The sequence below is a fragment of the Drosophila nasuta genome, chromosome 2R, assembly GCF_023558535.2.
Source record: "Drosophila nasuta strain 15112-1781.00 chromosome 2R, ASM2355853v1, whole genome shotgun sequence".
Taxonomy (NCBI): Eukaryota; Metazoa; Arthropoda; class Insecta; order Diptera; family Drosophilidae; genus Drosophila; species Drosophila nasuta.
Genome location: NC_083456.1, coordinates 7,171,392 through 7,199,130, shown reverse-complemented (window position 1 = coordinate 7,199,130; position 27,739 = coordinate 7,171,392). Strand labels below are relative to the sequence as shown.

The window sequence follows — 27,739 nt, the reverse complement described above, 5'->3', positions numbered from 1 at the left end:
GTCGCATTGACGGCAACTCAACTAGCTTATACTTGCACCAATAAAGAGCACAAAACGTGACCGTTTAAAGAAAGGTTCTGAATATTAGAGTTCTTGGGTAAGGAATGATCTTTGCAATGATGCTATTAAATAATTATGGGAAGGATAAATTTTAAAAAGTCACAATAACGCAAAACTAAGAAAAGAAACTCCAAAAATTATTTAGTTCTTGAATCCAATTAAGTAAAGGATTTCAAAAATTATTTAGTTTTGAAATGCAATTACATTAATATAACTAAAGTTGTGCTTAATATTAAAAGCTACAAACTTTTCAAAAATTTAGTTTTTATAACACAAAAATAAAATACCTTTTATTCTTTTTTACTGTTAACAAGAGATTGAAATATTATAAAAAGTCGTTGGAAAATAAATTGAAATGTATTACTAAAGTACTATACAACTTCGAATTAAGTAAATCAATTTCACGTCAAGTTATTTCTAACTCTTCTTCAAGCTAGATATTCTTTCCATTTCTTAGCAATAAATAACCTCAGAGATTTGTGAGGACGGGTATAAAATACTAGCAGCGTTTCACACGCACAAGACGAGCATTTTTCAAACGAATTTCGAAATTATCGTTTTTATGCTTCCGTTCCGAGAAATCTGCCCAAAAAATTGCCAACAAAATTGTTCAAGTTCGCGTGCACATAAAAGCCAACACTTTTGATATCCCCAACCCAGTCTTTGTCCCAGTTTCAGCCCGAGTCCCCCTCTCGCTGTCGTAATCCCCATCCCCATCCCAATGGCAGTTCAAAGCCAAATTCTCGGTTCTGCTGTCCAATTCGGCTCATTCTATGGCTTCACACAGCCATTGTTATTGTTTCACTTGCAATGAAGGTGTCATCATATTTTTTCAATTTCATGCTGATTTTTTGTGTGTCTGTCTTTCATAGTTTTTTTTGTCTTCCATTGAAAAATATGTGCAAATGGAAGCAGTTTTCGCAGTTCAGTCTTGATTGGCCATAAATACTCTATACGGAATGCAAATAGTCATTTCAAGAACTTAGATTATATTTGATTGAAATCTTAGGTGTTAAATAAGGTAACTATTATTATTATTCGACTATTTTAGATGAATTATTATATTTCTAGAACAAAACTATCCATATTGAAGTATTCGACGAATAGAAATATAATTTCAAAATATTATTTACTCATTGTTTTAAATATAGAAATTGCTAAAATAAGAGAGTAATGAAATCACAATCTTTGCGATACGGGTTCCTACAGTAAACTGGTCTAGAGGACTCTGATGGCATTCCACAAGCTGAGAGAAAAGTCAGCAGAAATATGAACGCGTATTTGTTGAAGAAAAATACTTGCTTCACTCGATGGGCCAATGTGCGGCGAGAAAAGAGGAAACTCGCAAATGTCCGATGCTGTTGCTGATAGAGAAAGTCTCCATCCACACACACACTCCTACACACACACACACACATACACACACACATAAACGTATAGGAAGACTGAAGACGAAGCGCAAAACAGGAGCACTTGCAGTGAAAGCACGAAAAACTCGTTACAAAAACCGTTAGTTTTTCAATTATGGCGCGTAGATTAGTATTTGAAAGCAATGCAGTTAGATGTATGCGAGTGTGTGTGAGTGTTGGCGCCTGTGTGTGCCAGTGAGTGTGCGTAAATCTGCCGCAGAGAGCCATTATTGAATTTTTGCCGACTGCAATGCCACTGCCCATTGGCTGAAGGTGATGGCAAAAAACTTTCTGACAGCAGCACAATAACTCTGAATAAGAGGAACGTGCAACGCAGCCGTTGCGTGGCATGAACAGGGACAGGGGCAGGAACAATGGCAAAACTTTGCAGGCTGCAATTTACCATTCAAGTTGGGCTTACGCTTCAGTCCGGGGCCATTTACCAAGTTAGAAGAGTTTATGCCAATGACTCAGGCTGTGACGAGCGCCAACGAGCACCGTGCTAATTTAACAATCGTTACGCATACGCCCTGATGTGCGGCCGTGGTATCCATTGAAAACGCAAACGCTTGCAATGTTGCAGCTACCCAAACGAGAAATACTTGTGTGTTATCATTGAGTGATTTCGAGTGAAAGCAAAATCAAAGCATGAATTCGCATGAACAAAAAATTGGCTAAGGGTAATACACAAAAATAAAAAACATAACGTTCGTTAAAGATATTTTAAAAAATAGTAAATCAGATAAGTCATAAATTGAAAGAGCACAAAATATATCACCTAATTGATTTTGAAGTAGTTATAAACTAAGAATATAATTTAAGAAACAAGTAAAAACAATATTATATAATATGAACCAAATTTTGTTGATTCATAATAATGAACATATTATTTATGAAAAGGTTTTACAATGCCTCTAGTTTGGAAATATGACTTTATAATTTCATTCATATTTTGTTATTATATGTTAAATAACATATTTTGAAACATTAACTTTAAAATATTAAATAATTTCTACTGAAATTTATATATGTGTTCTTAAGAAGAATATAAAAATATATAAAATATAAATGAATTTTATATTTTCCCTTCATATGACTAATAAAAAAGTAGAGTTTCTTTTACAAAAATTAATTTTATTAGGTTTTTAAACATTTATAACCGTATTACTTATTATTAAACAATTACGTACATTAAATTTATTTCCAAAATTTATGCAGCATTACCCTTATTAATAAATTTACACTTGCTCATATTGTTATACACTAATTGGATATCAGATCTACCTCATAAAATTAAACTCATTAACTATGATTCATAAAAATAGTATTAAATATGAATGTACGTACAAGTATACCAATTGTATAATATAAAATACAAATATAAATTCAAAATTTATTTCTTAATCATTATAATATTGTACAATATGATTTAAAAGAAGAACTTTAAAATTCTGAAATGTACTGGGTCACCGCTTAAATTTTCGAGCAGTCAGCGAAATCAAATTCGCTAGCGATTTCTGTGGCACTCCTGTATATATGATGCATTAATATAAAATGATGATGTAAAATTAAACTTCATGTTTCCTGATTTTTAGCAAATACTCAAAAATAATTAAACATCTCATAAATATATTGTTATTTATAGCTTTTCTTTAATGATGTTAATTGAATCTAGTCGCATATAAAAATATAAAATAAATGAAGAAAACATTTCATATAGCACTTCAGCAGTTTTGGTGTTATAAAATCCATAGAAATAAAGGATTGCATCCAGTCGCACTCTCTTTATGGTGTTTTTTTGTATTTTAGTTTTATGGACCACACTATGCAGTTGCTGCCACAGGATTCCAAGACGCTGTTTCTGCTGGAGTCTCTGTCGCCATCGGAATCAGAGTCATAGTAACGCCATTTTATTGTTCATTGAACGGACTTACGTGTGAACTAGTAGGCGACAACAACTTATGCCATTTCCGTTTCCTACGACCTGAGCTGAGCTGAGCTGAGCCACAGTAGCTGCATCGAAAGGAGAAAGCAGCAACGGCGGAAGGAGCAACGAAAAGGAGCAAGAAGCGAAGCGAAACGTAACGAAACGAAACGGAATACAATTGTGAGGTCATGTATGTGACAAACAATAAAGACGATAACTTAGTGTGCGCTGCTCTTATGGCAAAAGCGACACAGGGAGAGAGTGAGTGAGAGAGAGAGAGAGAGAGAGGGGGAGAGAGCGAAGTTGTAAAGCGCACAAGGCACAACAACAGCAGCTGCAGGGCGGAAACGGAAATGCCTGCGATGTAGGTGTAGTTGTGGCGTAAACTTATCACGTGTGCCTGTGTGGGTGAGTGTGCGTTACTTTTGTGCGTGTGCGTGTCTGTTTGTGTTTGTGTGTGTATGTGATTACTTTAAAAATAAAATTAAGTTTTTCGTGCGCTTTTCCCGCAAAATATTTCAAAAGCAAAGTTTATTTTGTTGAATGAAAATACGGTTGCCGTCGTCATAAGCTTTGGCTTTTGTATAGGTGCGGCAACAACAACAACACTCTTCTGGTGAGGCAGCTGCATGCTGCTAGTTGCCAGTTGCCAGTTGCAAGTAGCTGGAGACTTGGCCCAAAGTTTTGTTTGCCCTGACACTTAAAAAGTCGTAAAATGCACATTCAGCGTAAAAACCACAGTTTGAAATTATGGCCTCACTGCATATAGTACTATAGTACCTCCTCCCCCCTTTTCCCTTCTCCATTCTATCCCCTCTTTCTGGTCTCTTTACGGTCTGCCTCTTGTGTGTATCATATTTTCTAGTTTGAAGTTAGACACGCGGCTTTTATCTTTAATGCATGCTACGTGCACTTTTCTACTTTATTCTCGCCAAACTATCGCGGGTTTTGCTTTCAAGTGAACTGCTCTCTACAATGTTGTAGTATTATTTATTATCTGGAGCGAAAGTGCTGTCAACAATTCAATAAACGAGCGTACTCGTATTATATTACGATTAAATGCAATTTCTATTTATTTGAAACATGAACCTCTTTTCTAGCTAATAATACTTTGTACTTTATCATATTATTTTTATTTTTATAATTTATTTATATATAAATTTAATTTTTTGTTAATTTCCTTTTCTAACTAGTTTCAAATATTTTTGTAAAACTATGTTTTTATATTAATCTGAATTATCATTTAATAGGAATTAAACACATATAAATTATACAAATATAAATTTTACAAGTTAAATGTTTAATACTAGCCCTAATTCTTATTTTGAATTTAATTAATGAATAATTAGTTTTAAATTCAGTCAAATTAATCATGCGATAACCATTTCGCAAATGAGAGTAAGTAATAAATTAAATAGTAGAGGTTCAATATTTTTATAATTGTTTACTAGTTACAAAGAAACTTGTAATGCTATTTTAGATAAATAATTGTTATTTTTATAACTTGAAATTCTCATTTTGAATTTAATAAATTAATAGTTAGCTTAAAATCTAGTCATAAAGTCATAAGTCAAAGTCATCACTAAAGAAATTTATAATGTTTAGTTTGATAATTAATCGTTATTATTACAATTTGAAATTTTCATTTTGAATTTAATAAATAAGTAATTAGTTTTGTATCCAATTAAATTAATTGTACCATAAATTATGCAAATAGGAGTAAATTATAAACAAATCATACATCAACTGTCCACTGTTTGCCAACTTTGTGATCAACAGTTGGCAATTAATCATTGAGTAAATTTTGCTGCATCGCTCAACATCTTTTGCCTTTAAACGGAAAACTGAGTACTGAGCACAACAATGGCCATTCAGTAAAGCCAAAGAAAAAACACTTCGGTCCAGAGCAAAGTCAACTTTCAGTTTGCCTGTCAAAACAAGAAAAAAACAAGCAGTTGAGGAAAACATATCGAGCAAAGTCGGTGGGAAAACACGCCCCCTCTCCTTCACTTCTATCTCCATCAATGCAGTAATCAGTTGAAAGTAAAGTTTTCAACTAAAATTTACTTAAAGGTGGAGAACTTTGCTGACCTGCTTAATTCGCACGCTGGAACTTGTGTTGAACTGTAAAAACCAAAACAAAATAACATCGAAATACACAACGAAGCTAATTTTTTGACCGCACCGTGGTCTGAACACTGCTCACCACCTGTTGGAAGCAACCCCAAAGAACCTCCCACAAAAAAACGAAAAGCAAAAAATACCAAAACTTTTTTAATACACAATGTTATTTCAACGTCGGACCATCGTCAGCCATTAGCTGGCATAATACCCGTAAACGTAACGGAAACTTTGCTTGGCCCCCCGACTAAAGGTGATGGCAAGTCTTTGCCTTGATTGAAAGACCCCCTCCACCTTTCCCCTTCCCCCTTTGCACGATGCCACTGCCACCTTGTGGCACCACAAACACGCTAAGCAAATGTTTTGACCACAGGATACACCCCGCTTATCGGCAATGTGGTGGCAGTTATTATTATTGCTGCCACTGCCGCTGCTGCTGTCGCTGTTGTTATTGTTGGTATTAGCAGCACATTATTGAAATTATTTATGGATATTGCCCAGCCCATTGTTTTCAGTGGTCGTGGCATTAAGCGAACCCATCCAACGATAGACAGGTGCTTAAATTTTTGCTTTAATGTGTTTAGCCTCGGCTCTCAGTAATTCTTTGCACACGCTTCGATTACACAGGCTTAATGATCATTTATATCCTCCAAATGGCAACTAATGCCAAGTCGCCTACATTAAAATATTCGAAAGACTTTATTAGAATTAATTGAATTGCTAAACTCCACTCAATTCAAACTTTTGCTATTACAAAATATGCGTAAATTTATTTACCAACAAATCATATTTGAGCCATCGCATTTACTTTAATTTTTTTATAATTTCGAACTTGCTTAAATGAATGAAAACAGATATAATATTGTATACAAGTTTAATGTTATACATAATAAAGAATTTTGTACAAATTAACCTAAAAAATAAAAATAACACAAAAACAAAATAACAATTCTACAAACAACTTGTCTTGACAATCTGATCCCGACTTCTATTCTATGATAAATAGGCAATAATCTTTAGTAAATTTTGAGAGCAAGTCAATAATAACAAAATTTATTTTTAATCATAGGGTAAAAGGGTATATGGGAAATGTATGTAACATACAGAAGGAAGCACATCCGCCTTATAAAGTATATGGTATATATTCTTCATTAGCTTCAACGGCCGAGACAATCTAGTCCGTCTGTGTGTCTGTCGTCTGTCCTAGATCTCAGAGACTATAATAAATAAAGATCTCATTTTTTTAAGATCAATTCAAATATTTGCCACGCCTCCAACGCCTCCGTATATCAGAAAAATCGAACTCAAATCGTAATATTGAAGCTAGATTTTTTTGTAGCTAGAGAGTTTTGGTGTATACAATAATAACCATAATGTTTATGAATCGTGGAAATTTGGTTTCGATCTGATAGAAATTGTTGAAGTTCTTTAAAACAGTACTTTTGTACAAACGCATACTGCAACTAGTAAAATTGGTATATTTTGTATTCTACTTTCAATGTAGTATAATATTTCTGTACATATTTTTGTGGCATACTAATATGTTAAATTGGAATTGGGTAACGCGTATCTCACAGTCGAACACACTCGGCTTTCTTATTTATTTTGAGTTTTTTTTTATTATCTTAACTAATTTTGGACTAAGACTAACTCACATATTTTCAATATATAGTACATATATTATTTGTGTATGTTAGATGCAGTGCAGCCAATAGTAAGCTATAAACTTCTCTCAACAGCTTCTGCTTTTTTCAGATTTAGCAATAATTGTGGTGTCAACCCTCACTTAGGATCTTCCTCGTTGCGACGACTAAAAACATATTGTACCGCAATTTAAAAAATAAAATTAACTTGAAAGGACACCATGGCCGAGTGTCCTTGAATACTACACACACACACACACTCGAAGGATATATTTACAAACTTGCCGTGCAGATACTTCGAACAATAGAAGGCAGACAAGGAAAAAGTTGTGCCCGCCTTTGCCTCACAGACAGACAGAGAGAATAAGAGAGAGACAGATGCAGGACAACGGAGACTGAGGAAACCTCAAGTATATATAGACATTCTTAAAGTCCGGCTGTGTCCTGTGTGTCTGGAGAAATATGCCAGAATTGCAACATAACTTGCAGCTTATTATTTTTTATTGCGGCTAATAAGCTTGACTTGCCAGTTAATGGGGCTTTTCCTTTTCCGTTTACCACTGCACACGAAACCTGTCGTAAAGTTTATAATGAAAATAATTTCAGCTCAGTGTTATGCTCCGAAACGGAAAATAGAAAGTAGAAAGAAGAAAATGCCAAATGCCAAGAGGCAAATGGCAAATGGCAACTGGTTGCTTTTATCTCTCTTCCACACATCTCTGTTTGTCACTTCAGACTGTCAAGTGAGTCGAACCCTAAACACACATTGGAAACCATTTGCAAAGTGAAAGTTTACAAAATTTTCGTATTTTTCACACACATTCGAGCTTATTAAAGTAACCATTTTGCACACTTTTCATTTATTTTATATACACATAGCATTTCCTTATTGAAACTTTTCCGACTGCATTCCAAGCTTTTGTTTGGCTCTCGTGGTGTCCCAGCAAATGTTTCCCATTTGTTTAGCATTGTCGACAACAATGAAACATCGTCGCCCTACATTGTTATTGTCTTGCCTGTTTATTGCATTCACTGTCTACGAACTGTGTGTGTGTGTGCGTGCGTGTGTGGGTGTGTCCTTTGTAGCTCATTTGTGTGCTTGACCGGAAGTTGTTTTCTTCACAAAAGACATCACATGTAAATACCCCACTCCGGGCATTCCTTTTTTTGCCTTTGGTTTCGTTATTGTCTTCGCATCAAGGAGCTTATAATATTTAGATGCCATTTAACTAAAAGGCACACAAATTATTTGGCTATTTGAGACACATCAGAATAATCCATTTACATTATATTAAACTCTTTGTTAGAGACGCAATAATCTGTTAGACTGTAAATATAAATGAATTATTAAATTCAAAGGTAGCTGAAAATTTAACAAATGCTTTTAATGAGTATTATTCTTAAAATTCTATGTTCAAAAGAATTGTATTTTTGCAGCTTACAAAAATATTTAAACACATTAGAATAAGAGCTGTGTGGAATATGCACCCAAATGATAGAAGAAAAGGAAAAAATTTAAAAAGACAAAAATGTTTATTTGATAAATAAAGTAAAGAACAAAATTTCTATACAAAATTAAACACATTGTGGATTGTGAAACCTTCGCCTGCATTCACAACTAATCTACGAAGTTGCATTTAAATGTCGAAGTCTGTAGAGATTAAATACTTGAATGAGCTTAACATTTTTTGAGTTGACCATTTAGCAATTAATTTTCAATTTATTGCCACTCTTTGAGCACATAATTGCATAATTATTTTATAAATGAACCCAACTCGAACAACAATGCGCAAACTCAAACCAAAAAAAAAGAAATTAAACACAAAACAACATTAATCCACCACAATCAAAATGCATTAATCTTGAACTTAATAGCAGCACACAGCAATAAATAAACTAAAATGTGCTCACCAAAACACACAAAACGCTGCCAGGCAATTAAAACTAAAATTAAAGCGAACAAAAAACAAGGTTGAAATCAATGATTTAAATTATAAATTATTTTCCGTGACGGGCTCGAGACTTTTCCCCAAAGAATATTTTGGGAATGTGTGCGATCCCAAAATGTCCTGAGAGGCGCGATAAAAGCGCTCTGTATGTGTGTGTATGTGTGTTAGAGGCGAAAAGTTGTGTGAAAAGTTGCATTTAACAATTTGTTCGATAAGAGTTCCCAATAGCCCCAACGATTTCTGGGCTGCTTTGCTGGCACAGCGCAAAGCACACAGAGTTTAATTTATAACAACAATGGCATAACTGCGCCAAAAAGGTTACAAAAAATCTCTGACACTTGCTCTGCGGTGTCATTATTTTGGCATTGGGCCAGCAAAAACAACAACAACAACAACAACAATGGGAAAGTCAGTGCACTTCCTGCAACAATCCAGCAAACGAAAGAAAGCTAAGAAACTATGGCAACAAACTAACAAAAGCCAGCAGCACTCCAACTTCAACTCGAAAGCATAAACTTTTCTTGGAAAACAAACTGCTTGGCCAAGAAAATTCTTGTCGGTCTTCTCTTGGTTAGCCACAATGCAAATAAAGATAAAAGCCGGCACTAAAGTAAAAGTGGCAAATGCAGCAAAGAATTCTCGATAATACAAATCACTGCTACTTTTATGCCATTTTCATATTGATGTGTCCTCGATTTCTCTTCTGCTCTCATCTTCTTCAATCTCCTATCTTCCATTTCTCAGATCTCAGTTTTCAGTTTCAGTCTTGTTGGTTCTTTGCTCTCGTTTTCGAATCGACACTTTATAAGTTGACTTTTTCCCTCTTTCCTTTCAATTTACTTGTATTTTTTTTCGAAAAGTTTCCAGCACTTTATGATTTTTGTAGAAACTTTTGGCAGTTCGGTTTTGCGCTTCATTTTGCTCTGGCCTCTTTTATTTTTATTGGTCCAGCCTGGCATTATGTTTGCTGCCAAACTATATTGATGATTATTATAGTAACAATGCATTAAATCCTCGAAAAGAAAACTTCTTGACACTTTTCTACATGGTTCTTATTTTCTTTTTTTGCATTTCAATTATAAACTTTATTTTTCTCAGACACGTCGCTTGCAGATGCTTCCATATGAAAGTATTATTTAAAGATGGGATAAACCTAAGGAAATAAGTAAACAATTTAATGTGTAGAGTTTTAGATTTATCAGTCTCCCAGTTCATGCTAACACACATCTGTATTAACGGAATCGATGATAATGTAGGGACTGTTGCACTTTACAAAAGTTGACAAGAACAAATTGAGCAAGCTCCATATAAATTCAATGAAAATAAATCACTGAAGTCTTCGTATCGTTCACACACCCAACACACACGCTCGCACAACAAAGAACTAGACACGCCTCACAAACTACGAACCACCAATGGGGAATTTGCTGCTGCAGTATTGTGTCGGTCTTTAAGACATTGTCCAAACAGACAGGCAAATTATACGCACAAGCAATAACAATTTATATGGCTGGAGACATTTTAACTGAGGCGTACGTGCTGTTCAGCTACATGGAGACTAGAGACTGGAGGCTGGAGGCTGGAGGCGTGCAAAAGGTGCGTCAACCTTGGTGAAGACAGCAGCATTTCGAAATTAATGATAATTGACAGAATAAACGACAAGTTGAGCTGCCAAGCTGACTCGATGCCAATGCTGGGCAGAAGCTGCGGGCTTCTGTCCATCGCTGACGTTAGTCATAGGATATAATAGTCAGTGACATTAGAAGCCAATAAATAAGGGAACGAACACAAACAGCAACCCAGACGTGCTGGCAACGCGTCGAATACGCAACATCAACGCAAATTTCCAATGCCGTTTTGGCTGCCATTAATATAATAAGTATACGTATGAAATGAGAGATGTCATTTAATCAGAACAAGTCGAGAGTCGACTTCAACACATGCTTTATAGACACCGCAGAAGCAGTTCGTATCCTGAAATACGAAATAGAAAATGAACACGTTTTTAGAAATACATTTTAATCATTTTCACAATTCCAATCTGCTTTTATCTAGCATCCGAATTGAGCTTACACAATTCAAATTGTTTTCCCTTGACTTTACTACTTGTCTTGCCTAATATAAAACTTTCGCTGATTGTGTAAAATATTTCTCTCTGAATATTTTCTATTATGTCGTTATTCAATAAATAATTCAGTTTAAATAGTAAATACACTCTGTACTCTTTAAATGTATCTTTCTGTTATTACTTCATAAAGTTGTCCAATTATTATTACTATTATACCAATATTTTAATTTTTTTATCTTAAATTAGTTGCAATATAAAACATAAATTAAACGAATAATACTATTAATACTGGTATTAACGTTTTTCTTGTCAAAATAATCACTTTTCTAGATCTAGTTAAAGGTGGAGCCTCAAGCGATCTTAGACTTAATAAAAAACGCTTCAAATTTAATTTGCCTGAGGACTTTTTAGAGTTAGCAGCCAAGAAGCAGAAGCCAATGCAAGAGGCTCATTACCTTGCGCCTTTGTCAACTGATGTTTCGGCAGAGGTGTCAAACAATTTTACGGTTAATTGCATGAAAAGTCGATTGGCGGGCTCCGTATAAGATTTCACTTGCTAATTGGACAGTTAATTTCAGTGGCCCTCATCGCACTCTGTTAATCAAAGGCAGTGCCGTATTCGCTGCTGTTGTTGTTGCACTTTTGAAACGTGCACAGGACGTTTAATGACGTCGACTTCGAAGAAAGAAGGAGAGAACTAAGAAGGATATAAACTATAAAATGCCTATCAACACGTATGCGTTGCCTGCCAAAGCGTGGCATGGCGTTGAAGTGGAAGTTTATTAAAATAATTAAAACTGATTTGTCGTAAATTATATTGAGCAGTCAAACATTGGGGAATCTCTTTTGGCTTACTCAATTTGCTTTCGTTTGTCATGCACGAGTTTCTCATTCAATTAAACGATACGCAATGTCAATGGAATGTCAAGAAATGTGAATACGTGACTTGTGGGTTTTGTGGCAGTTGCTCCAGTTCTGCGCTCAAGTCAGTTTTCAAGTGAATTTATTAATTGCAAACAGGCATCCTGATTTAGCTAGCAAGTGTGTATAAGCCATATAATAATTACATTCACCTGTGAATGGTTACGAAAACGGATCTTAATTAAGCTTCACAGATAACTGTAATAGGAGTCTGTATTCTTCAGGAATTTGAGTATCTTAAATTTCATTTTTCGTTTCATTTTCATTCGCTTTGATTCTTGATGCTTCCGCAAGACATGGCAATTATAAATATTCACTCAATGCAAAAAGTCATAAACTTTTCTGCAAAATTCATCGAACTATCAAATCGCATGCCGCCCCTCCTCCCCCTTCCTCCCTTTGCATCTTTTGACGTTGATCCTGCAGCATTTGGTTCGGTGTGGTGGCCGAGTGATTTGTGTGCTCGGAACAAGGCCAACTTTTTGTTTTGGGACTTATGAGCTCATATTTTGCAGGCAGAAATTGCGGCTTAGTTTCAACCCGCCAAGCAACGAGTATTGGCCATATTTTGGCTTTGTGCGTCGAACAATGCGAAGCAAATAAGTTTGCAAAAAGGGGTATTCTGGCCATTCTCGTTAACTGCCAAAGCAATTCTTTTAGTCTTTCCTTTTTGCTGGTGTTTTCAAAAGTGCAAGACAGGCAAATAAGCAATCAAAGACTCCAAAACCAACAACCAACAGACAATCGAGCCAAGGGAGGGACAGAGAGATAGAACCAGAAGCATTAGCTTCAATTCCCCTTGGACGTGTGTGTTGATGCGCACAAAACCGGAAATGAAACTTTTGCCAATTGAATTATGGACAACAAATTGCGCTTTACTTTTGCGATGTGTCCAATTCAGAGAAGATTCCCGTTCTATACCAATTTTATCTATTTGACTTTTCGCATTGTTTCGTCTTTAATCTATTTTCTTGTAGCACATTTATTAATACAAATCATTTTTGATTTTGTTTTCGCAACTGTTTTAAATGCTCTAATTTAGTTCAATAATTTTCTTTGCTCAGACTTTGTTGGTTTACTTAATTTTTGTAGTACCAAATTTGAATGAAACTTTGAATAAATTTGTAACGATTATCAAGACACTTGAACACCGACGTAGCGCTTTATTGTCCCATATTAAAGAGTTGGCACTCGTTCGAATTATCACCATCTAAGGCATAAGAATAAGCTTAATACATAACACTCTATGTTTCATTGAACTGCTGACAAACTTTGTAGGGGCTTACTACACCAATCACTACCACCCACATGCTCCATATATTTTGATGTAACAATTTTTTATTCACAAATCTTATCTTTCTTTATAAAACTGAAAAAATTTCCACTATCGCTGTCTCATTACAATATTTTTAGCAAGCGCTTCGAACTATTATTATTTCAACTGATTTAAATCATTTTAGAACTGTTCAAAACATACAGTTTAACTGCAGATTCTTGGTTTATCAATAATTACAAAGTCCATCACTAACACTATTCAAGAACTTGTTTTATGTTTCGTACCTTATATTTTCTCGGACAATTTTCACCATCTCAATCATCAGTTTATGCTTAATATACTTGCATCTAACATATTTTTTAAGCATCACTTCTATTTGATATATATTTTCATGTGTTAGTGTTTGTATCAAAAACTTTCTTGCTTCATTTTAGAACTGTTGAAAAAATACAGTTAAACTAAAGCTTACAAAATCAATCACTATCGCTATTGGAAGAAATCTCATGAACATCTTGTTCTGAATTATTTTCCTGCTTTGGATTGTCATCATTCGGCTCATGTTCCTCATCAGATGATCCCATGGGTGCGGTTTTTAACCGTGCTATCAGCTCCTTTGCAGGATTGAATATTCCATTCGTTTGTTGTGAGCAAATAATGCAACGTTGCGATTTTTTGTATTGCGCCAGCGCACATTTCTCGCAAAAGTAATGCTTGCACCTGGAATTTAAATAAAAATTCTTTAGCATATGCAACTTTAGATTTAAACCTAAAACTACTCACTTCGTGACGACAGGATTAACAAAGCTTTCGCGACAAATGTAGCATCTGAATGGCAACGTTTCCTCATCCGAGTGAATCTCATATTTGTGCTCATCACCATCCGAATCGTTGTCGCCGCGTTTCTGTGCCTCGTGATCCATTTCCAGCTGCCAGCCCGCCTTGTAATCGCTGCGATCGTGCAGGAATTTGCAGCTATCGCCAAATCCACAGTAGCCCGTCTCCTTGAAGTCCTTGCAGATATCCGGCTGATAATCCCAGCGTACCGTAGCACGCAGATGGGCCGGCGCCCGGATGGGTCCACTTCTCACCATGCCCGAGCTGGCGTTGCCCGCTACCTTGTCGGTCTTCTTGTAGTACTGCGCATAGTTATTGATCCCCCGATAGATCTTATCGTCCGCTTTGCCCTCCAGCTCTTCATTTATTTTAATGGATCGCGCATGTATCGACTGTGCATCGCGGTCCATTGCCGTGTCTATTTCATTCACCGACGTGGCGCCTTGATCTTGTGGCCCATTCGGCAACGCCTCCCGCTTCGATTTATACGCCACGCCAAAATCACTTCTCTCTTCACTCGCATCTTTTTCGCTGTCCGATGAATCGACGACTGTTTTTCGCTTGGCCAGACTTTTAGTGCTTTGGAAGTTGGGATTTGTGCGCTTTCGACGATTTTCGGCACGCGCCAAGGCACTTAATTTATTCTGTTGTTCATCGTCGCTGTTTTTAGCTGTAAATAGTTCGTATTAGAAATTCGCTTATTTGGCGCCAATTCTCTGCTTACTTGATTCATTACTGCTGCTACTGCTGGCTTTTTTCCTTCGCATAGCAGCTCCTCGGTTAATATTGCGCTTCTTGAAGCCAAATGCTGAAGTCGTTGGCGCTTCATCTTCCTCCATTGTGCGTTGTATTATCAATAAACAATTCAATTAACACCGTCACAGAACTCTTGCCGGTTTATCATATGGTTTACAAAAATTTAGTGTTGCAGGTGACCCTACAACAGTATTTAACAGCACTAATGAGCAGGGAGAACGTATTTCAGGGATGGCAAAATTAAGTGGCCACTCGAATTTTTATTTAAGACTTATTTGATTTGATAATGTTTAAAGTTATAAAAAATCTTATAAAGAGAGTTTTATTTAAATTTACGCTCAAACCATTTAATTTTAATTGGTTAACAATTGTAGAGTTGCAGAAATGAGCGTGAATTATTATAATGATAATATTTAATAAAATAAAATATAAATAAATAATCAACTTAATTCATTCAGATTTCAACACATAGATTTAAAAACTAAACTTATTAATTTAAACTTAACACAATATAATATTGAGGGTAGAAATAAACTTAACTAATTACATGGTATTTAATATTTAATAAATGTGTAGAAATTTAACACTCACACTTCATTCTTGTCGTTTCTGTGAATAGTAATAAGTATATAATATAAAAAACACAATAAATAAAATAAATTAAACGAAAAGCAACTACAATTTCAGTTGGTATACTTTTGACATTGTGAATTGGTATATTTGCAAATCAAGCTTGCGGTCACACTGTCTGGGACATACTAACTTCATTTAAAATAAATTTTAATCAAGGTAATCATTAATAGTTGTTGAACTTATGCCAACATATAATATTTCATTTACTTATAGATGACTCTGGAACTGGTGTCCACCACAAAATCCTTCGAAGGCGAGCAGCGTGTCTACAAGCATCGTTCCAATGTCTTGGACTGCGACATGACCTTTGCCGTCTATTTGCCACCGGCAGCCGTCGAAGATAAAGTCGAATGTCCGGTGCTCTACTTCCTCAGCGGTCTTACATGCACCCACGAGAATTTCATACAGAAAAGCGGCTTCCAAGCGACTGCAGCGAAACACGGTCTCATCGTTGTGAATCCCGATACGTCGCCGCGTGGCATCGATATCCCTGGGCAGGACGATGCCTATGATTTTGGCAGTGGTGCCGGCTTTTATGTGGATGCAACTGAAGCACCCTGGTCGAAGCACTACAAAATGTACAGCTACGTTACGCAAGAATTGCCGGCAATAATCAAAGCCAATTTCCTAACTTTGGCTGGCAAACAAGGAATTTTTGGTCATAGCATGGGCGGACATGGTGCCTTAATTTGTGCTTTGAAGAATCCGGGTCTATATCAATCTGTCTCGGCATTTGCCCCCATCGCAAATCCCTCAGAATGTCCATGGGGTCAGAAGGCTTTCAACGGTTACCTAGGCGCCAACACCACGGACTGGGAACAATGGGATGCAACCAGTTTGGTGTCAAAATATGCGAGTACTCCACAAGAGCTATTTATCGATCAGGGATCGGCGGACAACTTTCTAACCGGCAAGCAACTACAGCCTGAGAAACTATTAGCTGCAGCTGCTCCTAATGATCACATTCAGACCATCTTTAAGCAACGTGATGGCTACGATCATAGCTACTTCTATATAGCTACATTTGTGGCCGAACATATTGCTTATCACGCCAAGCTCTTGAAGGCTTAAATTAAAACTTTAAATATTGATTTGTTTCTGCTATATCATTAATATGCGCGAATAAAATTTGCACATTGTCAATTCGATTTTTGTGTCCGCTATATACGCTTTTATAAAAAGAGTAAAGAAACTATATAGTATATTTATGTACCATATGTGTCCGTGAGCTGATAGTCAGATCCATCTAGGTTGTACACCTAAATATCTGTACATGTATAAGAATACATGTACATTTATATATCTACATAAATGGTTTTTTAGATTTTAGCCTCTACTAGTGCAAATAAAAAACAACGAAAGAATTTAGACAATAGCATTTAGGAATACATAATAACAATTAAATTGTTAGAAGTTTTTGGTTTGGGTATCACACAGTCGAGGTCTGTACCCTAGTTTTATTAATTGCTTTAAGGAAATTTGACAACACTACTCGATATTAAAATATTGGGTAGCGATAAGAATTATTAATCAATGCTGTTAACAATGAGCAATATAAATATCTGAGTCAACGGCAGTTTTAGATTTGAGGTTTTAGTCTGAATAAACGGCAGTTGTAGAATTGCAATTTAAGTAAGTTCGCGATGCTCAATTATGGATCACATAGGCGTTAACGTTAACTTCGATGATATAACATTGTTAAAAATAGTAAGAATATAGACAAGAACAAATTTAGATGTTGTATTTCTAAGTGTGCACATATTTTGTTAAAGATTGGTCAAGGTAGCTATGGCGTTGTACGCAAGGGAGTTTGGCGAACTGATGCTCAAGAATCAGAAATTGCTGTGAAAATTATTATTAATCATTCTAAGGACGGTGCCTTGGAAAAGAATATCTCTCGAGAAATACAAAACCTCAAAAATGCATCCATCCGAATATTATCTCACTATATGGAGTATCTAAAGACACTAACTACATTTACCTAATATTTGAGTACGCGGACTGTGGGTCACTCTTCAATTTTTTGCATAATACTAAAAGGAATGTATCATTCAAGGAGAAGCTTAGTTGGATGCTGCAATGTACAAAGGTATGTACATATGTTAATGATCGTTAGAATTCGCAATTTTCTCACATGTGTAGGGTATGGAATACTTGCATAGCATAAACATAGTTCACCGGGAATACCGTAAATTGAAAATATGTGATTTTGGTACAGTAAAAGAATTGGCTACATTGAATACCGAACTTGTGGGGACAGTTTCGTATATGGCTCCAGAAGTTTGTGTCCAAATATATCGCTGTACTTTTGAAATAGTATCTTGTTATTTAATTTCTTTTAATTATATAGATCTCAATAGGCAAATACACAGAAAAGTGTGATATATTTAGTTTTGGAATAATTCTTTGGGAAGTAATGTCAAGAAAGAAGCCATTTTACGAACTTAACGACATGAATATATTAGCAATCCAAAACAAAATTATTAATGGTAAGAACAATTAATCTATAAGTCTCAGAAATTTTTATTTCTTAATGCTCCAGGTGCTCGGCCAAAAATAAATGACGTGATTTTTTGCGATAAGCTCGATTACATTGGACCAATAATTGAAAACTGCTGGGATATCGTTCCAGAAAATAGACCGATGATCAAAGAACTGTGTGATCTTCTCCAAATTTATCGTATTTTTCCTCTAAAATGCAAGATCGTAAACTTCGACGACATTCAACTTGTTAAAATTGTAAGAAAATTTATTGAAGCTCAGCAGATAAGTTTGTGATGGCTGTCTTTTACAGATTGGATTTGGAAGCTATACTTTTGTTCTCAAAGCAAGTTGGAAACCCCCCCCATGATGAAGAGAAATAAGTTACCCTCAAAATATTGCGCGGACGTAGTAAAGATTCAATAACAAAAAAGATTAAATACTCAGTGGAGATCCTTCGAGATATTCAGGATATACAAAAATGTGTTCATCCGAATATAATACCATTATATGGAGTCTGTAAAGATCCCCACAACAACCTATGTTTAGTTGCTGAGTATTCGGAGTGTGGATCAGACTACAATTTCTTGCATATTGTGCATTTTTTTCTTCACTCTTACAAACAAATCGATTGGCTGCGACAATGTGCTAAGGTATGTTTTGTTTTATTTTTATTTTCTTTCACGTACATTTTTTTCAGGGTCTTGAGTACTTACATAGCAAAAATATAATTCACCGGAATCTTAAGACACAGAACTTGTTTCTTTTCAATAATTATCGTACATTGAAAATTCGAGATTTTGGTACAGTAAAAGAACTTGCAACAATGCACACCAAATTGGTGGGAACACTTTCTTATATGGCTCCAGAAGTTTGCGTAAGTTCAATTGGTGGTTTTTTATAAAAAGCAAATTGTATTTATTGGGTTTTGTTTACTTACTATATATAGAACCCTAGTGGAAAATACAATGAAAAGTGTGATATTTTTAACTTTGGTATTATTTTTTGGGATGTCGAGAAAGAAGCCGTTTCATGAATATAAAGGTATTTCATTGGAAAGTAAAATCATTGATGGTAAGACTTAACACAAACGTCCAGACATTCTTATAAAGCTCTTAATGTTTCAGGTGTTCGACCGAATATAAACGAAATAAAAGCTTCTAAAAAAAATTGACAGTATAAAGCGAATAGTACAAAAGTGTTGGAGTCAAAATCCAGCAAATAGACCGAGTATAAAAAAACTTGTGAATTTTCTCGAAGAGACTGAATTTTATATTTACATCAATTTTGAAAATATGGAACTAAGCAATGTTGTACGAAAAAAGTGGTATTCAAAACAAATCAATTACTAATTCTGATTACATTTACAGGTGGCAAATGGTATATATGGTTGTGTTTGGTCAGGATTTTGGTCAGCTAAATTTATAAAAGTGGCTGCGAAATGTATTTCATGCAATCAAGAAAATCGATTGGATATTTTGAGAGAAATCCACAAGCTGAAAGCTTTAAATCATGAAAATATTGTTTGGATATTTGGTATTTCTCGAATGCGGAATGTGGATCACTCTACAATTTGTTGCATACTACTAATAGAAAGGTTTTGCTTCCCGATAAGCTCAATTGGATGTTGCAATGCGCCAGGGTATGTTTAACATAATGTACTTTATATTTCTCATTGTAACACATTCTTTGTAGGGTTTGGAGTATTTGCGTAGAGAAAATGTAGTACACCAGGATCTTAAAACAAAGAACTTATTGCTTTTTAATAAATATCAGATATTGAAAATATGTGATTTTGGTTTTGTGATGGGAATTGATGAATCCAATTTGAGAAGCATTGAATCACTTTTTTACACCGCACCAGAAATTTATGTAGGTATACATATATCAACATGAAAAACCAAAAATCTTAATTAAGTATGTATATTTCTTTTTTTTTTCACAAAGATCGAAAACAACAAATTCACAGAAAAGTCTCGAGTGTATAGCTTTGGCATAATTTTGTGGGAAGTAATGGCTAGAAAAAAACCGTTTGAAAACTTTGAAGGGATGGAACCTTTGAATATCCGAATGGAAATTATTAAGGGTAAGAGTTATTTCCATTAAAATATAAATGAACTTACCTTTTTAATTTTGTATGGGTCCAGGTGCTCGTCCGGATGTCAATTATTTGATTCACGAAGATTATACTATTCTTTTTAATTTTATTAAAGAAATTATTAAACGTTGCTGGAAGGAAAGTCCAGTAGATCGACCAACGACTATTTACCTATGTGAAAAGTTTCAGGATTTTGTACAATATTATATGATCTTCGAATGTAAAAGTACCAAAAAATGTTGCTTAATGTAAAATTATAGCAAAAACAATGTACCAGAATTGATATGTATATAGTTTTCACAAAAATATATGCCGTATTTATTTCTATTGAATTACCTTCTTATTGTTGCCTATTTGTCTTTTAGGACATATCTGTCCTTTTTGGCTTCGGACTAACGCTCATTTCTTCGACGAAAATATAGTTTATTATTAGCATTATTAACAATTTTTGCAATAGAAGGTTAACACAGAACATTGCTGAGGCTGCTTTTCCATAGCTTTAAAACACACACGGAATTAGGCACTCGACTACTTCACTGTTATCTTCAACTCCAAAAGCATTATACAATAATTTATGATACCAGTTAAGAAAAACATTGAAAACTGGTGTAACACCAACTCATCCAGATCGTACTCTCCTTAGCTATTTTTATCGCATTTGTCCAAAACTAGAGAACTTAAGCAGTCAATCTGTTGCCAAAAGAAACAGGGTAAATTCTGTTATTCATAGTCATTTTGTTGAAATGGTCTATTTAGTTACAACACCAAGATCAACCTTGAAGCGTAATGGTAACCAACAAGCTTGGCTTCAGTAACAACAACATACAAACACCAAGTGTTGATGTTTGGTCCTCAGGGTGAGTTTGACACACGACAATATCTCAACCCAACCAATTTCGACTTTAGCACCTTTAATAGCTTTCAGAGCAGCCACTTCTGCTGCAAATAGTTTTTAATTTTAATGATTAGAATAGAATATCTTCAGTCTTAAACTTGAAAAAAAAGTGCAGAAGTAAAAAGTGCATTGTAATCGTAATTAATTTGTCAAAATGTATGGTAAAATTCCTAGACATAAAAGTTGTTGTGTAAAGAGTTCGATGCATTAAGCAAAGGGAATTCTGAGAAAAATCCATAAACAAAAGATTTGCTTCATGACTTTCAGCCTTTTGATGCATAATGCGAATAAGCAAGTATGAAAGTGAGATATCCGCTACACATTTCGAATAAAAGCAAAACAGTGCGGTATTAATTTTAAAATATAGAAAATTAATATTTCACCAAAATAAATATACTAAATATATATTTTCAGCAAAAAGCCTCTAAGTAGGAGTTTTTGCCGATGCAAAAGAATTTCTTTAATCAGCTGCAGCTTTATTGCCTTGGTTGACCATAAAGTACATCGATAAGTTAAATTTAGCTTTTAGTTTATATCCTTGCCCACTCTCAACTGTAGCCATCTTACTTGCTTCAAATATTTTTATGAAGTTTGTAAAAGTCTTAAGCATGTAAAAGTTCATTCCGAAGAAGATATATTAAGAAACCAAAATAAAGAACTCGCCAATTATCAATTTTGCTTGCTTATAATTTTAGGCGAAATGTGTTTTTTACGAATTATCTGTATGTGTGTATTTCTGTTGATAATTTTAATAGCAAGTTTTAATTTCAAGCTGGTTACGAAATGAACTGAAATACGCAAGGGATACTAAATTGCAATCTATACAATTTAATTAGGCAAAACATTTACATTGTGAATTCGATTTTTGTATCCGCTATACAGGTTTTTATAAAATAGTAAAGAAACTATAAAGTATATTTATGTACCTTATATGTCCGTGAGATGATAGTCAGATCCATCTAGGTTGTACACCTAAATATCTTATTTTATACCCTAATACATTGTTGTATTCATATACATAAATGTTAATTTAGATTTTGACTACACCCTTTTTTATACTGCAAATAAAAAAAAAACATCGTTTACACAATAGAATCTAGGAATACCTACTAATTGAATTATTATAAGTTTTCGGCTTGGGTCGAGCACTGTACCCTAGTTTTATTAATTGCTTTAAGGAAATTTGACAACACTACTCGATATTAAAATATTAGGTAGCGATAAAAATGCTAATCAATGCTGTTAATAATGAGCAATATAAATATCTGAGTCAACGGCAGTTTTAGATTTGAGGTTTTAGTCTGAATAAACGGCAGTTGTAGAATTGCAATTTAAGTAAGTTCGCGATGCTCAATTATGGATCACATAGGCGTTAACGTTAACTTCGATGATATAACATTGTTAAAAATAGTAAGAATATAGACAAGAACAAATTTAGATGTTGTATTTCTAAGTGTGCACATATTTTGTTAAAGATTGGTCAAGGTAGCTATGGCGTTGTACACAAGGGAGTTTGGCGAACTGATGCTCAAGAATCAGAAATTGATGTGAAAATTATTATTAATCATTCTAAGGACGGTGCCTTGGAAAAGAATATCTCTCGAGAAATACAAAACCTCAAAAATGAATCCATCCGAATATTATCTCACTATATGGAGTATCTAAAGACACTAACTACATTTACCTAATATTTGAGTACGCGGACTGTGGGATGATGTATCATTCAAGGAGAAGCTTAGTTGGATGCTGCAATGTGCCAAGGTATGTACATATGTTAATGATCGTTAGAATTCGCATATGTATTACATATGTTAGAATTCGCAATTTTCTCACATTTTGTGTAGGGTATGGAATACTTGAATAGCATAAACATAGTTCACCGGGATCTGAAGACGCAGAATTTGTTACTTTTCAATAAATACTGTAAATTGAAAATATGCGATTTTGGTACAGTAAAAGAATTGGCTACATTGAATACCGAACTTGTGGGGACAATTTCTTATATGGCTCCAGAAGTTTGTGTAAGTCCAAGTATATCAGTGCACTTTTGAAAGAGAGTGTTGTTATTTATTTTTTTTTAAATATATAGATCTCAAAAGGCAAATACACAGAAAAGTGTGATATATTTAGTTTTGGAATAATTCTTTGGGAAGTAATGTCAAGAAAGAAGCCATTTTACGAACTTAACGACATCAATATATTTGCAATCCAACAAAAAGTTGTGAATGGTAAGAACGATTAATCTATTATATTAATCTAATCAGAAATTTTAATTTCTTAATGCTCCAGGTGCTCGGCCAAATATAAATGATGCGATTTTTTGCGATAAGCTCGATTACATTGGACCAATAATTGAAAACTGCTGGGATAACGTTCCAGAAAATAGACCGCTGATCAAAGAACTTTGTGATCTTCTCCCAATTTATCTTTTTTTTCCTCTAAAATGCAAAATCGTAAACTTCGACGACATTCTACTAGTTGAAATTGTAAGAAAATGCATTGAAGCTCAGCAGATAAGTTTGTGATGGATGTATTTTACAGATTGGATCTGGAAGCTATGGTGTTGTCCACAGAGCAAATTGGAAACCCTCCCAAGATGAAGAGAAATTAGTTGCCCTAAAAATGTTGCACGGACGTAGTGAAGATTCAATAACAAAAAAAATTAAATACTCAGTGGAGATCCTTCGAGAAATTCAGGATATACAAAAATATAATCACATTATATGGGATCTGTAAAGATCCCAACAACAACCTTTGTGTAGTTGCTGAGTATTCGAGTGTGGATCAGTTTACAATTTCTTGCATATTATGAATTTTGTTCCTAACTTCTACAAACAAATTGATTGGCTGCGACAATGTGCTAAGGTATGTTTTGTTTTATTTATATTTTCTTTCACTTACATTTTTTTCAGGGTCTTGAGTACTTACATAGCAAAAATATAATTCATCGAAATCTTAAGACACAGAACTTGTTTCTTTTCAATAATTATCGTACATTGAAAATTCGAGATTTTGGTACAGTAAAAGAACTTGCAACAATGCACACCAAATTGGTGGGAACACTTTCTTATATGGCTCCAGAAGTTTGCGTAAGTTCAATTGGTGGTTTTTTATAAAAAGCAAATTGTATTTATTGGGTTTTGTTTACTTACTATATATAGAACCCTAGTGGAAAATACAATGAAAAGTGTGATATTTTTAACTTTGGTATTATTTTTTGGGAAGTAATGTCGAGAAAGAAGCCGTTTGATGAATATAAATGTATTTCATTAGAAAGTATAATCATTGATGGTAAGACTTAACAAAAACGTCCAGATATTTACATTCTTGTAAATTTCTTAATGTTTCAGGTGTTCGTCCGAATATAAACGAAATAAAAGATTCTGAACAAATTGATAGTATAAAGCGAATAATAGAAGAGTGTTGGAGTCAAAACCCAGCAAATCGACCGAGTATAAAATAACTTGTGAATTTTCTCGAAGAGACGGAGTTTTATGTTGACATAAATTTTGAAAATATGGAACTAAACAATGTTGTACGAAAAAAGTGGTATTCAAAACAAATCAATTACCAGTTCTGATTACATTTACAGGTGGCAAATGGTATATATGGTTGTGTTTGGTCAGGATTTTGGTCAGCTAAATTTATAAAAGTGGCTGCGAAATGTATTTCATGCAATCAAGAAAATCGATTGGATATTTTGAGAGAAATCCACAAGGTGAAAGCTTTAAATCATGAAAATATTGTTTGGATATTTGGTATTTCTCGAATGCGGAATGTGGATCACTCTATAATTTGTTTCATGCTACTAATAGAAAGGTTTTGCTTCCCGATAAGCTCAATTGGATGTTGCAATGCGCCAGGGTATGTTTAACATAATGTACTTTATATTTCTCATTGTAACACATTCTTTGTAGGGTTTGGAGTATTTGCGTAGAGAAAATGTAGTACACCAGGATCTTAAAACACAGAACTTATTGTTTGATATTCATCAAACATTGAAAATATGCGATTTTGGTTCAGTGATGGGAATTGTTGAATCCAATTTGAGAAGCATTGAATCACTTTTTTACACCGCACCAGAAGTTTTTGTAGGTATATATCAATATGAAAAACCATCAAATCTTAATTATATTTGTTTTTTTTTCACAAAGATCGTAAACAACAAATTCACAGAAAAGTCTCGAGTGTATAGCTTTGGCATAATTTTGTGGGAAGTAATGGCTAGAAAAAAACAGTTTGAAAACTTTGAAGGGATGGAACCTTTGAATATCCGAATGGAAATTATTAAGGGTAAGAGTTATTTCCATTAAAATATAAATAAACTTATCTTTTTCATTTTGTATGGCTCCAGGTGCTCGTCCGAATATCAATTATTTGATTCACGAAGATTATTCTAATCTTTTTAACTCTATTAAAGAAATTATTAAACGTTGCTGGAAGGAAAGTCCAGTAGATCGACCAACGACTATGTACCTTTATGAAAAGTTTCTTACAATAATTAATCTAAAATTTGCCTTATGTAAAATTATAGCAAAAACAATGATTATAGCAAAAACAATGAACATAGATTCATACAATACAAATTATGTACCAGAATGTATGTATAGTTTTCAGAAAAATATATGCCTTTTTTGTTTTTATTGAATTACCTTTTTTAGTGTTGAATAGTATTTATCTTTTAGGGCAGATCTGTCCTTTTCAGTTTGGGTGGACTAGAGAACTTAGGCAGTCAATCTGTTGAAGCAGGGCACATTCTGCTATGCATAGTCATTTTGTTGAGATGCTCTATTTAGTTACAACACCAAGGTCAACCTTGAAGCGTAATGGTAACCAACAAGCTTGGCTTCAGTGACAACAACATACAAACACCCAATGCTGATGTTTGGTCCTCAGGGTGAGTTTGACACACGACAATATCTCAACCCAACCAGCTTTGACTTTAGCACATTTAATAGCTTTCAGAGCAGCAACTTTTGTTTTTAATGATCAGAATTTTTAATTTACATGATTAGAATAGGATATGGGTAATTCTCTGACGGATGTCGCGTGCGACAATCTTTTCAGTGAACAAAAAAAAATAACCTGAAACAATTTTAAAAATAAGAAAAGGTTACCCTAAGAATGGCTTTGCAATTTTCTTTCTGTTTTGTTTTCTGTTTTGATAATTGCAAAAATTAACAAATTCGTACTCAAAACCAAAAAATTAACGAATTTATATATTTTATCGTAAAACCGAACAAGTTTCTAAAATCAATCTTAGCTCTAAAAATAGTGTTAAGCCAAAGCTTTAAGAATTACCTTCAGTAATTTCTAAAATTGTTTTAGTTTATTTTTTTTTACCTATAAAGGTGGTCGCACGCGACATTTACCCATATCCTAAGTCTGAAGCTTGAAAAAAGTGCAGAAGTTTCATTGTAATCGTAATTAATTTATCAAAATGTTTTGTAAAGCAATTGGAAAATTCAATTCAAATACAAGATGGGCATGTTCATAGACAGAAAAGTTGTTGGGTAAAGAGTTCGATGCATTAAGCAAAGGGAATTCTGAGAAAAATCCATAAACAAAAGATTTGCTTCATGATTTTCAGCTACAGCTTAATTGCCTTGGTTGACCATAAAGTACATTGATAAATGAAATATAGCTTTTAAGTTATATCCTTGCCCACTCTCAACTGTAGCCATCTTACTTGCTTCAAATATTTTTATGAAGTTTTTAAAAGTCTTAAGCATGTAAAAGTTCATTCCGAAGAAGATATATTAAGAAACCAAAATGAAGAACTCGCCAATTATCAATTTGGCTTACTTGTAATTTTAGCAAAATGCGTTTTTTACAATTTATCTATATACTACTGTGGGCAAAAAGTAGTAAGTAGTAATTTATATTTCGTGCGGAAATCCATTCGTCAAAATATTTTGTTTCTAGGTTGGCAAGATTGTCAGTAACTTCTATGCCAAATATCACATCAAAATAATCATTAGTCTTTAATATATGCTTGTTCTTCTGAAGTACAAAAAGTGCATTCGGCAATTTTTACAATGAGTGAAATTATTCAACAAAGAAGTTCCATTAAATTTTGTTCCAAAATGTTGCAAAAGGCCTTCGGTTATTCTACCATGTCACAACAAACTGTTTAACAGTGGTACAAAGACTTCAAGGAGGGTCAAGAAAGTGCACGTCAAAGTCGTTCAAAAATCAAGGTCATGATGACAGTTTTTTTCGATTTTCGTGGTGTCGCGCACTATGAATTCCTTCCATCCGGCCCAACTGTTAATAAGGACTATTATTTGAACGTAATGCGTCGTTTGCGTGAAGCAATTCGTCTAAAAAGACCAAAATTATGGATCAACAACTGTTGGTTTTTGCATCACTATAATGCACCGTCGCATACTGCATTGATTCTTAGTGAGTTTTTTTTTGCCAAAAATTCAACCAACCGTTTTGAGTCAATTGAAGACATTAAACGAGAATCGCTACGCGCATTTAAGGGTACTTTAACAACTATTTCGAGGATTGGAAAAAACGTTTGCGAAAGTGTATTGTGGCCGGGGGAGCTTACTTTAAGGGGGACGAAATAGATTTGGCCGAATAAATAAAGAATTTTAAAATTATTAACTACTAATTACTACTTTTTGCCCACAGTAGTATGATTATTTGTGTTGAGAATT

At 34.3% G+C, this 27,739-nt stretch overlaps 4 protein-coding genes across 4 annotated transcripts; 3 read left to right on the top strand and 1 right to left on the bottom strand.

Annotated features, from left to right (window-relative positions):
• Positions 1–13,773: 13,773 nt before the first annotated feature.
• On the bottom strand, positions 13,774–15,142 carry LOC132785825 (E3 ubiquitin-protein ligase RNF113A). Its single transcript, XM_060792112.1, has 3 exons — positions 14,933–15,142; positions 14,155–14,878; positions 13,774–14,091 (listed from the first exon to the last, which is right to left on the bottom strand). The coding sequence occupies exons 1-3, from the start codon at positions 15,045–15,047 to the stop codon at positions 13,848–13,850; spliced, it is 1,083 nt and encodes a 360-aa protein (XP_060648095.1). The 5' UTR covers positions 15,048–15,142; the 3' UTR covers positions 13,774–13,847.
• Positions 15,143–15,644: 502 nt separating this feature from the next.
• LOC132785826 (S-formylglutathione hydrolase) lies at positions 15,645–16,745 on the top strand. The gene is made up of 2 exons (XM_060792113.1): positions 15,645–15,753; positions 15,811–16,745. Exon 2 carries the CDS (start codon positions 15,811–15,813, stop codon positions 16,666–16,668), a length of 858 nt encoding a protein of 285 aa, XP_060648096.1. The 5' UTR covers positions 15,645–15,753; the 3' UTR covers positions 16,669–16,745.
• Positions 16,746–19,386: 2,641 nt separating this feature from the next.
• LOC132783988 (mitogen-activated protein kinase kinase kinase 7-like) lies at positions 19,387–20,428 on the top strand. The gene is made up of 4 exons (XM_060789328.1): positions 19,387–19,720; positions 19,774–19,950; positions 20,026–20,164; positions 20,226–20,428. The coding sequence occupies exons 1-4, from the start codon at positions 19,703–19,705 to the stop codon at positions 20,426–20,428; spliced, it is 537 nt and encodes a 178-aa protein (XP_060645311.1). The 5' UTR covers positions 19,387–19,702.
• Positions 20,429–22,793: 2,365 nt separating this feature from the next.
• Positions 22,794–23,807, top strand: LOC132783982 (putative mitogen-activated protein kinase kinase kinase 7-like). Its single transcript, XM_060789321.1, has 4 exons — positions 22,794–23,092; positions 23,161–23,299; positions 23,361–23,557; positions 23,613–23,807. The coding sequence occupies exons 1-4, from the start codon at positions 22,919–22,921 to the stop codon at positions 23,805–23,807; spliced, it is 705 nt and encodes a 234-aa protein (XP_060645304.1). The 5' UTR covers positions 22,794–22,918.
• Positions 23,808–27,739: the final 3,932 nt, after the last annotated feature.

Bases quoted from the DNA above. Each gene is read 5' to 3' on its own strand.
- LOC132785825 (XM_060792112.1), bottom strand. From the start codon at position 15,047: ATGGAGGAAGATGAAGCGCCAACGACTTCAGCATTTGGCTTCAAGAAG. The intron at 14,879-14,932 runs GTAAGCAGAGAA...AACTATTTACAG, and splicing joins TAGCAGCAGTAATGAATCAA to CTAAAAACAGCGACGATGAA. The intron at 14,092-14,154 runs GTGAGTAGTTTT...TTTAAATTCCAG, and splicing joins GTTAATCCTGTCGTCACGAA to GTGCAAGCATTACTTTTGCG.
- LOC132785826 (XM_060792113.1), top strand. From the start codon at position 15,811: ATGACTCTGGAACTGGTGTCCACCACAAAATCCTTCGAAGGCGAGCAG.
- LOC132783988 (XM_060789328.1), top strand. The intron at 19,951-20,025 runs GTAGGTATACAT...TTTTTCACAAAG, and splicing joins ACACCGCACCAGAAATTTAT to ATCGAAAACAACAAATTCAC. The intron at 20,165-20,225 runs GTAAGAGTTATT...GTATGGGTCCAG, and splicing joins CCGAATGGAAATTATTAAGG to GTGCTCGTCCGGATGTCAAT.
- LOC132783982 (XM_060789321.1), top strand. From the start codon at position 22,919: ATGGAATACTTGAATAGCATAAACATAGTTCACCGGGATCTGAAGACG. The intron at 23,093-23,160 runs GTAAGTCCAAGT...TTAAATATATAG, and splicing joins ATATGGCTCCAGAAGTTTGT to ATCTCAAAAGGCAAATACAC. The intron at 23,300-23,360 runs GTAAGAACGATT...TTAATGCTCCAG, and splicing joins CCAACAAAAAGTTGTGAATG to GTGCTCGGCCAAATATAAAT.